The 14,420-nt window shown below is 35.0% G+C and overlaps 1 protein-coding gene across 2 annotated transcripts; it reads left to right on the top strand.

The window, feature by feature from the left end:
• Positions 1-2: 2 nt before the first annotated feature.
• On the top strand, positions 3-14,282 carry LOC100191119 (tousled-like protein). Of its 2 annotated transcripts, none has more exons than XM_026028010.2 (16): positions 3-2,202; positions 4,472-4,561; positions 4,762-4,959; positions 5,722-5,772; positions 5,970-6,077; positions 7,561-7,605; positions 8,399-8,511; positions 9,968-10,034; positions 10,536-10,602; positions 11,462-11,559; positions 11,673-11,852; positions 11,979-12,189; positions 12,304-12,568; positions 12,700-12,754; positions 12,973-13,134; positions 13,711-14,282. In XM_026028010.2, the coding sequence occupies exons 1-16, from the start codon at positions 1,996-1,998 to the stop codon at positions 13,804-13,806; spliced, it is 2,013 nt and encodes a 670-aa protein (XP_025883795.2). In that variant the 5' UTR covers positions 3-1,995; the 3' UTR covers positions 13,807-14,282.
• The last annotated feature ends 138 nt before the right edge of the window (positions 14,283-14,420 follow it).

Raw genomic sequence — 14,420 nt, 5'->3', positions numbered from 1 at the left:
TTTTTTTTTTGAATTTTGCTGTTCTGTATAATCATTCAAGTATCAATAAGATTGCGGTTTCAAATTATTTGTTATTTGTATAAAAACTCGATGTGAGCTTGTTCGACGTAATTTGCTTAACCGTTCTTTCTAATCCCTATACATTTTTAACCATCGCTAATTAGGTCGAATTTCAAATAAAACTCTTCAATATTTTACTCGGTCCATTAATGTCAATTGAGTCAGTTTTATTTATCACGTTTAGCCCACATACCCTTACAGAGTTTATCTTGGTTCACAATAGGAACTCACGATATGCAAATTGAATCAAATTTTCGACATCACGCTACGCATATAGTTTTGCTCGTGGAAATTGAATTTGGACGGATCAAAATAGAATGACACAGTAAATAATTTATCGATCAATTGTCCACAAATTTACATAGGTCACGATGGATTGAACTAAAACGAGCTAAACAACAAGTTATATCCCAATCCATCTGCTTGATCGATCATCTTTATAATTTAAAAAAAGTTTTTAATTCAAGATTTTATCTAGTGTAAAAGAATTATATAAAATAAAAAAATATGATAATTTGAATTTTATAATTAGTTAAACAATTTTTCTATCGTTTTAGACTTGCAAAACTTTTTCTTCTCTAAGAACCAAAAATACAATTAATAAAGTTGGAAATTATATTTTTTTTTATTTTACTAACACCAATAAATAGGATCAATTTAAATGTGATTCTCAACTAGTTAAATATATATTGCCCTACTTGTTAAAACTTAGACAAGGATTAAGAGCCTGTTTGGCTCAGCTTAAAAGCTGGTCAAACTGACTTAAAAGCTGGTTTTTGACTTATTTAACTGTTTGACAATACTCAAAATAACTTATTTTAAGTTAAAAAAAACTTATTTTAAGCCAAAAGTTAAAAGCTGGGGTAGGGGTGTTTTTTTTTTTTAACTTATAAGCTGTTTTAAGTTAACCATATTTTTATGTTTTTTCCCTTAATATTTTTATACAATCTCCAAATTACCCATATAACCCTAACATCTCTTTCTTCTATTTTTCCCTTTTCACGTTTGACATAACAACTTCAGCACTTTTATCCAAACGCATAACTGCTTATTTTAAAAATAAGTTTCAGCATTTTTAAAAGTACTTTTTCAAAGCTGCTTTTATTAAGCCCATCCAAACGGGCCCTAAATAATACAAACTATTTTGGGTTATCACCAAATTTTTGTTAATCTTTAACATCTTTTAAATTTCGACATTATACATATCATTTTTTGGACTAAACGTGTATACATTTTAGAAACATAGTAGACTACTTATGCTCGCGATTAAAGTATAGGAACGTTTTCGAACTATACCCAAACTTTAGAGACTATTTTCATCTCTTTATTTATTTTATACGACACGAAATACAAACATCTGGTGTTCTACTCTCTTCGTTTCTTTTCCTCACCTTTTTACTCTCCTCTCTAAAAGAATCACTTACGAGCCAATATGGTGTCAAGTTCGAGCCGTAATCACTTACAAGTCAACATGGTGTCAAGTTCGAGCCGTAGATACATAGAAAATTATATTGAAAGTGTCACTTCTTAATGGGCCTTACAATATACGAATTTAGTCTGGGCTTCAATACGAACCTCCGACCCACAACCTCTTTGCTCTTCCCAAAAAGACTAACTTCTTGAGATTTCAAAATCTCCCCTTCAACTCTTTTTTTAGTACTTCCCTCTCTTTGATTCTTTCCATTTTCCTCAAGAAAAGGGAATTAAATTAACCCTAAATCTCCTCTGTCCCATTTCCTTACAAGAAGTTGTCAAAAGGGTTGAATTGATTTATCTGATGCTGCCGTTTTCTTGATTGTACAACTCTTTTTGACTAAAAGGGTGTCTTAGAATCGCTTCAAATCATCAAAAAGACACCAAAGTTCACTTTTTTAGGTTGTTTGTTGTTCTGGGTCAGTTGTGAATGATCTGATACCTTTGTTGTTTTTTTTAAGAATGGCTGATGATATGGTCATTCATTTTGCATCCAATTCTTCTAACCAATCTGACCAGTCTTTGCCTACAAAAATTGCGAAACTTGAGGCAAGAATGGTGGGGAAAGCTTCATCTGTTACATCTCAAGCTAATTCTTGGTCTTCCCCAGCTATGTTTGAGAATGTTGCTGAGCCTGCCACCGTCTCTAGTGATTCAGATGATGATGATGTGAGTTTGTGAAATGATTTTCTAATTGCTGTTTCTGTTTTCTATTATAAAGTAGTAATTTGCTTAATGTTGCAAAATCTCATAAATTGTGCATTTAAAAGCTAAGAATTCAACTTAATTTGTGCTCTCTATGTCTCTATCTAGTTAATTACTGTCTTTATGAGTTTAGTTTGGTCGGGGTTCCATGTAAACATTTACCTTTGCAAGCATGTTTGCTTGTGCAACTCTAAAATAGTACTAAGAGAATAATGTAGAGGATAGAGATCTATTAGTTTCAATCTTTATTAGTTTAAACTCCTTGATTTTCACTAAACTTAATTACTTGAGCATGCAATCCTCGAGATACCACGTGTGAAATGAAAAAATTGCTCATTGTTTTAGATACGATACCTCTGTTGAACTTCACGACATAGAAGTTGAAACTCCAAAAAATTATTCTTTTTGTTTACATTATAATACTCTTTCAAACCAAAATGGAGCTTTAATGATTTTTGAATAATTCAGCTAGTTTCGATAGGTCAAAATTGTACATAGGATGTATCTCTCACAAAGTTTTTCAGAACCATAACATCTTTTAACGAAATATATTACACTGAGACAATCAATACTTATTATATGAGTGACGGAAAGTCGGAATTTAATTAACCCTAAATTTCCTCGGTCCTATTTCCTCACAAGAAGTTGTCAAAAGGGTTGAAATCATTTGTCTGAAACTGCCGCTTCTTGTTTTATACAACTCTTTTTGACTAAAAGGGTCTCTTAGAATCGCTTCAAATCATCAGAAAGACACCTAAGTTCACTTTTTTAGGTTCTTAGTTCTTTTGGTTCAGATGTGAATGATCTGATATCTTTGCTCTTCTTTTTTAAGAACGGCTGATGATATGGTCATTCATTTTGCATTCAATTCTTGTAACCAGTCTGGTGAGTCTTTGATAATAAGAACCATATTAACGGTGAGAAATCTTTTATATCATATCACTTTATGTCCTCAACCTTTGCTACTTGAACTAAACCTAGGGCTATATCGTTAGCATTTGATGTCCGTATCGCATATCTGGTATGTACCATCCTACTCTGCTTGCCACTAAAACAGTGCTATTTGTAACCTAGTGCTGCTACTGATCTGGCCTCATTCTTCACATGTTTCTTTCTATGCATTTGAAAAGTTTGACCGAATATCTAAAATTTCCAATGTACTAAATACCATACACCTATTTCCGTCGTGTCTCTTCTTAAACTAGCTAAAGTCTTGCAGAAGATTTTCAACTCATTATTAGCAAATGTTAAGGTTTCTGTCCTTTAATTGCCTGGAATCTTCAAGAGAAAAACCTTACCCGATGCCATTAATGCGAAAAAAGGTCTTCTTTTAAAAGCTTTCCTACCTTGTCGTATTCAAACTTTTACCAGTCCACATCTATTAAAGTTTCTTCCTTCCAAATCCTGATCCGATAAATCCGAACAGAAATCTGTTTGAGTTGTCAGTAACTAATAATTTGTGACCTCAGAGTTGTAAAACAAACACACCTCAGATAGATTATGGAAGTACATTGCATTAGTTTTCTCCCTATACTTAAAAATGGGAAATTTGAATCCGAATATCTGCAATCTTGGAATGACAGAGATTTACTTAATAAGCCTGATTTTTCTATGGTAAAATAACAAATATTCCTAAATTGGGTCAGTGTTATAAAAAAAGCAAGAGACTGTAAGGTCTGTTGGGGCTTTAAGCATAACTAAATGCAAGTAAAGTGTGGACTTCAATTAAAAAAGATACAAATATTTTTACAAAAAGTGAAATACCAATTGTTTAGCACCGCCTCTCCAGGAAGCACTTATTCGCAAAGATAAATTTGTCTTAGACCCTTAGAGTTCGTTTGGTTGGAACAAGTTATCCTAGGATTATTTTCCTTCCCTAAATGTGGATAGAAATAACACCACAATCCCAGTCCTGCGATTTCATCCTAACCAAAAATGGGATAAACTCATCCTAAAATTAATCTCGGGATTAGTTATCCCTTATTCCTCCTACCAAACAAGCCCTTATTGACGAATCTGAAGAGTCGAAGCACTCAACATGTTTTGAGGCTCGCTTTAAGGCTTAAGTGCGCCTTTGGCACCTTTCGATATGATTTGGAAAAACTAATTACTCAGTGTGGACTGCTCAAACTACTTATTACAAATTTGGGTTTAGTTTCTATTCCTGCACTTTTTGCTCTTAAAGCATAACTTTTCATTCTCGTCGCTGACATTTCTCCTTCTTCACTATCAGAACGGAGTGGAATATCTCATACAAGCAAACACTCAGAAGCGGCGCAAACTTGAAGACGATGACAGCTCAACTTCGTTTGACCATGTGGAGGTATATCTTTTATAGGTTTGCTATGTGTTGTGAATAACTCCTTGTTTTTTTTGTCCAGTCCCTTTAGGTTAGCCATTCTAATTTCTGAGATACTCTCTTTTTACAACTATCCATTTTCTAGCAATTTTATATTAGGGTGTTGTTCCACTTACCCTTCTGGAATAATGTATATGCTAATGCTGAAGCAAATACTTTTGTAGACAGCAGCTGATACAGGGAAAAAGATGGTAGAGAATACAGAAACAAGCAAAGTGGCTTCAGATGGGAATAGACGAAAACAAAGCCGTAGTAGGGGACAAACTAATTCTGGTAGAGGGCGTGGTTCCCGAGTTGGTGATCAGACCAGGTTACCAGCAGTTTCTGCGTCAAATGGTCTGTTCGAGAACTCTTACAAGAAGGTGAGTTTTTTCCTGGCATGATTTAAGGTTTTGTTTTAGGATAGCATGATTTAATGTTTGTTTTAGGATTGCATGATTATCAGTAATGATTGAGCTTGAAAGGATAAGTTTGAAAATACAGGCAAATGTTTGTCCAAAAACGACACATGGGAATTGGGAAATTAAAACAAAACAAGAGAAGCTCCTGCTTTATAATGTCAATTCTGAAATGTTTAAAGCTGAATATGCATATAAGAGTTTGCGCTGATGATTTCTACTGTTATTCTTTATTGTACCTTTACCAATGTTAAAATCTGGACTCGTGCTGTTAGTTTCCACATTCTATATATTGAAATTAATTTAGTGTTCATTGTTGTAACGTGTTCCCTATTTTCCTAATTCTTCCTTTATACCTTAGCTACCATTGTTTCAGTATATTGTGTGCTCTATTTTGTAGATAAGGTCTTTTAACAATGATTTTCTGATTGATTTAGTTACCCTTGTATACCTTTTCTGTTGTGTAGTTATATAGGACACTAGCGAGTACTTGTGGGCATATTGAGCATGTAATACATATAATCCACTGCAACCCAAAGGCCCTAATACTTAATTTGTGAAAGTCAGTTTGATTTAGAAAGTATCAAATGCAAATAGATTGTAATTTTGTTAGGTAATAGATGCATATCTTGTAACTTTACAATGAAAAGGATGATAGATTGCGTAGAATTGGCAGTTGTTTGTTAGTGGACTAACACATTACAATTTTGCTTGTTGTAGTTGCAGGATAGTTTGCCTAAAGAGCAACTTGGGCATAATGGACAGACTGCATCAGAAGTATGGCTTTAGTTATAGTTTTCAGATTTCTTCCATACTTTTCTACTGTCAAAAGTGCATTCTAACCTACAATTTCTATCTGGGGGAATTTATGCCATAAAAAGGGTTCACAACTCATGAATTTTATGCAGTCACTCTTTGCTACTATTTATAAATTTCTAATTTGTTGAAATGATGTGGAATGCCCTTGACGTTAGGAGGAGATCACTACTTTACGGGCAAAAATTGTGGCTTTGGAGGAAGAGCTTAGGAAATCCCGTCAAGAGGCCACAGATTATCAGTATCGGTGTCAACAGCTGGAAAAGGTACAACTTCTTTAGGTTACCTAGAGTACTGCAAATAATCCCGATATCGAATGATGTACTAATTCAATACTGGATAACAACATATGAATTAGTATGTACATGTGTAAGTTCTCATAAATGCCTGAAAATTTGCTATATCTGGTACCTGTTTAGTTAACCATCTTTTGTTATCACTTGCATGTTCCCAATAATGTTTGCTAATATTGATTTAAAGCTATAACAAGGTGTTTGAAATAAACAATTATGTTTAGTAGGGGAACATAAAATTTGTTACTCTCTCTAGTCCACAGATTAAGAAACCAGTTAACAACATTAACTAAGAGGGTTATTTGACACCCTTTCCCTCTCCTCAACATAAGTTAAGAAGTATTAAAAGACCTTTTAGAAATTTTTTCAGATCATTTACTAGACAAGAGTAAAGTTGGAGAAAATATATACGTTTTTTTAAATCACCTATTTTGGACCAAGTTAGAAAGGCTAGAAAATCACTTACTTTGGACAGGAAAGAATAGCAATTTATCTCATAGTATGCCTCATTTTAAACTCTTAAAATTGTTCTTTATTTGAGTTACAGAAAAGCTTACTAGTCTGAATTTTATTTTGATTTCTAATCCTATATGGTAATTATAGAACATATGATGATAAACTGAATATGAATTCGGATAGAACAAATGTATAAATCGAGGATATTATTAGACACAAATGCTTATTTTATTTAAAATCAATCAACTAGAGGAGTGATTTTGACATTGGAAAACCTTAGGAAGCGAAAAGTTGTTTTTATTAGTTGGTGTTACTTATGCAAGGAGAGGGGTGAAGACGTGGATCATTTTCTCCTATATTGTAGCCTAGCCACGGTGTTATGATGGAATATTTTCAGATGGTTTAGTATTTTATGGGCAATGCCAAGATCTGTAAAGGAGCTGATGTTCAACTGGAAGAGAGGAAGAATGTCGAGAAGACACAAGGTGTGTAATGTAGCTCCACTAGCTTTGATGTGGGTTATTTGGAAGGAGAGAAACATGAGTCATTGAGGGAGTAGAGATGAGTTCTGCTCAGTTGAGGAGTATTCACCGTCCCTTGTGTTCTTTTAGTGCACCCATGTACTACCTGCTTGTATAGAAGCTCAGGTGTCTTTTTTACAGAACCATATCTTTTTGTAGGTTCTCTACTTTTTGGTATACCTCTTGTATATGGCCAATTTCAGTCTTTCATTCAATGAAACCTTATTTACTTGATCAAAATAAGATAAAATAAAACCAAACAAACATTCTAGATTTATGTTCAAAATTTTAAACTACTAAGCAAAAATCTGATTACAAATGCAAATAATTCAGAAATTATTATCTATTGAATTACAATCCCTAAATTATAATCTGTATATAACTTGTCTGTGAACCAAATGACCTGTTAGTTGATTTGTCTTTGAATAGAATTTTCAATTGCAACTGACCTTTCAGCATTGCATACTTAAATTATACAGGAGCTGAAGGATCTTAAAGATTACGAGCAGCAGACAAAGCCAAAGGTGTGCTTCATTGGTTATTTTACTTCTTTTCATTGGTCAAGTTCTGTTTCTGCCCTAGAAATAATCGGTAGTGTTTGTATATAGATTGGGAGGTTACCTTTGCGAACCGCATGACCAAATATTTGTGGCACTAACTAGCTACATTGGTGTGCTTGTCGCCAAATCAAATTTTTTTGTCAGCTCTGATTGGTACTATATTTGCTTAAGTCATATATCTTTCGAGTTATCATCATATGTCTGAATATGCTATGGAGGAATGTATCTGTTAATATGATTTACCTGATGGAGTAAACCTACAAAGTTGGTGTATTCAGCTTGACCACTTCAGCAGAACAGGCATTATTCAAACTAAAAACCAGAGTTTTCTACATTATGTAGAATTATGGAGTATCGAATAGGCTGTAGTACCAAAGCACTTTGCATATATATGGTATGCATGTACACACACACATTTCGGGCACAACCGTAGCTATTTCATTTTCCTGGCAAAATATTGTTTTCAAACTTAGCTTTGTTGTTTCTAAAATATTTCTTTTTGTTGGTCCATTTGTGGACATATTTACTATCTCATGCAAGTTGTGTGAACATCACTATTTGGCTATCCTGCCAAAATATTGCTGTCAAATTCTGCTTTAGTTAACTTACAATTTATTCTTAGCTGTGTCACATTGTGTCTGCAATAATCTCGTGTCAGCAAGCAGGTAAAAATACCAAGTTGATATAAAAAGGTTGATATTATACCTGTTTATTGGTATTCCCTCATGGAAATGGTTCATTCTTTTCATGTCTGCAGAGAACGAAAATAATGTCCGAGTTGCTAATATCTGTTTCAAAAGCTGAGAGACAAGAGGCTCGGATGAAAGTGCGCCAGGAATCATTGAGACTGGGCAATGTGGGAGTAATCAGGTACAGCATTCTTATCAAGGTGTTATTTATAGTGAGCATTTTGCTGCTTGGTCTAGTATATTAAGTAAGTTTAACAGATGAGAAGGCATCAGGAGTGTGAAAAGTAAGAAAAGGTGCAACGAGTTCCCATAATTGTGTGTTCGCAGTTTCCTCTGAGGATCTCTCTTAAGTCGGGATTTATTTACCTTTGTTATGGATAATCTAAATACTGAACATATTGTCAGCCCCAATTAACTTGGAAGTGAGGCTTTATTATTGTTCTTGTAATAATAGTATGGTGACGGATTCCATGGTGCATATTATTTCATATAGCATATTGTAATTGACACAACAAGAGAGTCAATCTATCTTCTGGACTCTGGATAAGCACTCTAGATAGTGAGGTTTCAGGATAAGTAGAAGTAACACAAGATATTGCACTGAATGTAGCTTCCATGAAGAGGAATAATGGTGAAGTGCATTTGCTGGGATTGTGATGTCTAAATGCAAAAGATTTAGATGCCTCAGATCAGTCTTGCAGTAAAATGGCATAATAGATTCAAGTGTACTAGATAGAAACACAGTTGGATGAATACTTTTTTGAGGAGATAAAACAAGGGAATCAAAGTAACATGGCTTAAATAGAAGTTTAATACACGAGTGATATCCAAAATGGGGTTAATGTTGGTCCCTAAGGTCCAACATAGATGAAAGTGTAAAATGTGAATGTTAAAATGGATGTACAAGATTTGAGGAATAATGGTGAAGTGAAATTTGATGGAATTGTGATGTCTAAATGCAAAAATTTTAGATACCTCAGTTCAGTCTTGCAAGAAAATGGCATAATAGATGCCAATGTACATAGAAACAAAAAAGGATGATTACTTATCAAAAGAATTCTGGTGTCTTATGTGATAGAAAGGTGACACTAAGGTAAGTTCTACAGAGCAGTAGTTAGACCAGCTTCGTTGTGCGGGGTGGAGTGTTGGTTAGTCAAGAACTCTCATGTCCAAAAGATGGAAGTTGCGGAAATGAGTATGCTAAGATAGATGTGTAGGGGCTTACTAGCAGAGATATAGCCAGAAATGAAGATATTCAGGTTAAGGTGGAAGTGGCCTCCATATGTCAAGAGGAGATGCATAGACGCCCCAGTGAGGATGTGTGAGAGGTCGACGTTGGAGGGTCTCAGGAGAGGTAGGGTAGGCTAAATAAATATTGGGGAGAGGTGATTAGGCAGAACATGACAAGCCTTAAGCTTACCGTGGACATGAGTCTTAATAGGAGAGTAATTGATTAATTGCTGGGATTTTGTTGGTGATAACTATGTAACAAGTATACTAATAGAACTCTAGATTATTAATAGGCCGTATGCCCATCCTCTAAGTATCAATTTATTTTTCGTGTTATCAAATATCATGATTTGAACCTATTTATTTTTGTGACTGCTGATCTTTTTCTGTTCTTTGGTTAATTGCAGAGCTGGAACCATTATATCTGAGGCCTGGGAAGATGGGCAAGCACTAAAGGACCTGAATGCTCAACTTGTATGTTCCGTATTTTGGTGGTCTGGCAAGGGACTGCTTGTTTTGCAGTTTCATTTTATGGATATATTAATATATCCATGCTGACAACTAACAGTCACTGCCTGTCCATTTAGCTTTTAAAGTACAATAGAACTTCAGCTTATGTCCTAACAACCATGCCCACAACAAAGGAGAGATTTGAACTAGAAAAAATTAGTATATTGAGAATCTGAGAGTTGAATCAAGAATTTTAATAATAGTTTCTATTGCCTGGATCTTTGGACACACAGGAGTTGCTTGTCAAGGAAAGAGGCGTTTTACGTATTAAAAGGAAGACCAAGTAACTTTGCAGACTTACCTGACTTAACTTCAGTTAGATTGTTTGCAAGCTGAATAAATCCAATATGGAAACTGATCCTATATGCTATTTAGTTTTCAGTGTCTCCATATTAATTACACTGCTAAACATTGCTTATATCCTAGATCCAAGAGGTGTTATTGCTAATGAATCTTTTTTTACAGAGAAACTTATTAGAAACAAAAGAAGCTATTGAACGGCAGCGTAAATTGTTGAAGAAACGACAACCAGGTGAAGTTTTCCGTTTGAATCATACTTTCTCATGTTCCTTCTCTTGGATAGATTTATGGTGTTATTTTGGTGAATGAGTGGATTATTTTTTTTTGAAACTGGTAACTTTGTGAATGAGTGGATTTTGTCCCAAAAAATTGTCCAAACCTGTTTGTAAGATCGCTAATATTTCTTTTACTATATTTCTGGTCTTGAATCTGCTCTTCATTAAATGGCTGCATGACATTCCAAACGCAAGTTGTGTGATTTTCAAGTTCACTATCGTCTTAGCAGATGACATTTGAATAAAGCTAGAGTTGTAAGCAATCCATGCTTAATTTGTATGCATCTCTGGCTTGAGTGTTGTTTCAGCAACACTTCACTGGAGGTTCTGTCTTAATATAGTTGCCTCAGTCTTATCAGCTTGTATTTGGTAGTCAACGTGGAAAGAAAGGAGGAACCTTAGATGTCATCAGAACAAGAGCAACACTATTCAGAAGATGAAAATGAATTGTCTTGTGTTGTTTCATTTTTGGTGTAAACAGGAGTATATGGAAGATCTAGAATCAGTTATGAACATCTTAGGATCCCCGTAATTTTTGTCATAGGATTGAAGATCTTCTGTTATACTCTCTTTAATCTGTAATTAGGAATCTGTAACATGTTGTGGCAGGTTGACTTTTTGGAAATAGAAATACAAATCGTTACCTTCTCAAAAAAAAAAGAAAGACTCCCATGTTGGCTTCTTGTTCATGACTGTTTGTCATTAGTTCAGCAGGAATAGCTGTTCATTTGATTTTTCATTTTCTTCGATTGCCCAAAACTATGTTTCGTGTATTATAAAAGGTTACTAACAATAAGGTTTACCCTACCATTGCAGATAAAAGTGATGGAGGAGATGTGGAGGGAGGTTTGCAGGAAGAAGATTCTTTCATTCAGGATGAAATCTACAAATCTCGTTTAACTAGCATCAAACGAGTAAGTTTCTCTTCCTTCTCTAAATATTTATCTACCTACCAGTTCTGTCATTTCTGGTGCTTTGTTTCTAAAATACACTCCATGCTTCACACCGTCATATTCATTTTGATTAGGAGGAGGATATGATAATGCGTGAGAGAGATCGGTATGAACTAGAGAAAGGAAGGCTCATTCGTGAAATGAAACGCATACGTGATGAAGACGGTTCTCGTTTTAACAATTTTCAGATTTTGAACCACCGATATGCCCTCTTAAACCTTCTTGGGAAAGGAGGATTTAGTGAGGTCTATAAGGTAGGAATCTGAAAGTGGGTGTTAAATATATTTTCATTCACCAGATGACATTGTACACCTCTTTTATGTATTAACATATTGAGAAAAATATCCTTCCATTCACTTCAAATTGCAAAATTCTGGCAGGCTTTTGACTTGGTAGATCATAGATATGTTGCATGTAAGCTACATGGACTAAATGCTCAGTGGAGCGAAGAGAAGAAGCAAAGTTATATACGACATGCAATCAGGGAGTACAACATCCACAAGACTTTGGTGCACCATCACATTGTGCGGCTTTGGGACATTTTTGAGATAGATCAGAACACATTTTGCACTGTGTTGGAGTACTGTAGTGGTGTGTTTACTCCCTTTATTGCATAATCAATATGGAACAATTACAATTATGTTCAGTGCAATGAGGTATTTGAGGATTATCTCTCATATTAGTCATAAATGTTTTTGCCTGTAGGGAAGGACCTTGATGCAGTTCTCAAAGCAACACCTGTGTTGCCAGAAAGGGAAGCAAGAATCATCATTGTGCAGGTTTTTCAAGGCCTTATTTACTTAAATAAAAAGTCACAGAGGATCATCCATTATGATCTGAAGCCAGGGAATGTTCTATTTGATGAGCTTGGTGTTGCTAAAGTTACCGATTTTGGTCTAAGCAAGATAGTGGAAGATGATGTCGGATCCCAGGGTATGGAACTCACATCCCAGGGAGCGGGAACGTACTGGTGAGTGGTAGATTTATGCTGTCATCATGTTTTTAGTGAGGTGCACTGTTCTGAACCTACTTTTGCTGTCATCTCTTGCCTTTGTAAAATTTTACTAAGGTCCATTATTTCTGGATGTATTGTTTCTATAGGTATCTACCTCCCGAATGCTTTGAGCTAAGCAAGACACCTCTTATATCCTCGAGAGTGAGTTCTCCTGCTTTGCTTTAACTTGTTGATAAAGTTAAATAGGACTCCACTGTAGACCAGGAGTACACAACATTTTTTACAAATAGTTTGTTTCTAAAGATCTTGGACTTAATGCTGTGTCTGATTGATGCATATTTAATCCTAAACATGATGAATGAACAGTTAACTATGTGTTTTTATGAACTAAACTCGTAAATTTATATTTATGTAACTAGGTTGATGTCTGGTCAGCTGGTATTTTGTTGTACCAAATGCTGTTTGGTAAACGCCCCTTTGGGCACGACCAAACACAAGAGAGAATACTAAGGGAGGACACAATTATTAAAGCAAGAAAGGTCGAGTTCCCTACAAGACCAGCTGTCTCTAATGAGGCAAAGGTGAGGTTTTCTCCTTGCTATATCTGACTACATTTCTTATCTGACAACGATATGATAAATTGTCCCTATTTTGTTTTCCTTTTTGTGAGCATTATCAAGATAACCCGGAGGCCCAATTCAAAATAAAAATGAAACCATTGACGTTTGCCTACATTTTTAGGTCATTTGATGCCCCAAATGTGGTAAACTTTTGGTCACAGCTATGCTGTTCTTTTACTGATACATAATAATATGGCTTTGATTCAAGTTGAGTACATGCGCCGATTGGCTCCATGCTTTATCTCAATCCCCATCAACTATTGATTACTAGCATGACAGTATTCCATACATACCATGACCAGAAACATCTGGAGCATATCAAGATTCAGAATCAGGATACTAGAACTTACTCTCGTGTCCGATATGACTACTCTGGGCATACTAGCTAGATGATGAAACAAAACTTGATTAAGCAATGTACAAGAAAAGTTAAATTCCAACAGTATTTACAGACTTATTAGGATTTTGTTATATTGCTCTTGCCACTGATTCTTGGATCGCTGTTTTATTGATTCTCTTTTCTATGTGTTTGAGCAGGAGTTTATTCGTCGTTGTTTAACATATAATCAAGCTGAGAGGCCAGATGTTTTGACTATCGCCCAAGACCCTTACTTAACATACACAAAGAAATGATACGAAGATGTTAATCACCACAACTTAGGCAGAGAGGTTCGTGTCTCTCGTCTATGTAAGTGGTTGCTCTCCTTATGTAGAGACGAGGAGTGGTGCTCGGGGAATTTTGTACAGTTGTAAAGCGCATGTAATTTTTTGTCCCTGTACCTTCATCTGGTCCATTCCCATGTTTTCCATATTTTGGTTTTCTCACCTCGGAAGGTCTATTATGCCATGCTTATTTCATGTTTTGGAATTCGATGTGTGCATCGATGAAATTTCATGGCGATTTAAGAAATCAATTGTGTAGATTCTACCTACTAGTATGTTGGTAGAGGTTATACATAATTTGCTTGAGGAAAGAGAAGTGGTTGATGAAAATATTTCATCATCTAATGTTTGTTGTTGAATCTTATCAAGTTTGTAACTGAATTTTACCAAGACATGTATTTAGTTTCTGAATAGCCTAAGACTAAAACAGATGCTATCTGTTTGAAAATATGCCTCCTTTCTGTTTTAATCTATTTCAAAATAAGTCACTTTTTATATTTTTGTAGTTCTCTTAATTCAAATATACTCCATGACATGTTTGAAATCATAATGCACCACAGGTATGACCTAATGGTCGATGAAGT

The sequence above is a fragment of the Solanum lycopersicum genome, chromosome 11 (genome assembly GCF_036512215.1).
Source record: "Solanum lycopersicum chromosome 11, SLM_r2.1".
In the NCBI taxonomy this organism is placed as follows: domain Eukaryota; kingdom Viridiplantae; phylum Streptophyta; class Magnoliopsida; order Solanales; family Solanaceae; genus Solanum; species Solanum lycopersicum.
The sequence above is the reverse complement of the archived record's forward strand: the minus strand, read 5'-3'. Positions and strand labels throughout refer to the sequence as shown.

Coding starts and splice junctions, on each gene's coding strand:
- LOC100191119 (XM_026028010.2), top strand. CDS start 1,996: ATGGCTGATGATATGGTCATTCATTTTGCATCCAATTCTTCTAACCAA. Junction 5,773..5,969: donor ATGGACAGACTGCATCAGAA/GTATGGCTTTAG, acceptor CCTTGACGTTAG/GAGGAGATCACTACTTTACG. Junction 11,853..11,978: donor GATTTAGTGAGGTCTATAAG/GTAGGAATCTGA, acceptor AAATTCTGGCAG/GCTTTTGACTTGGTAGATCA.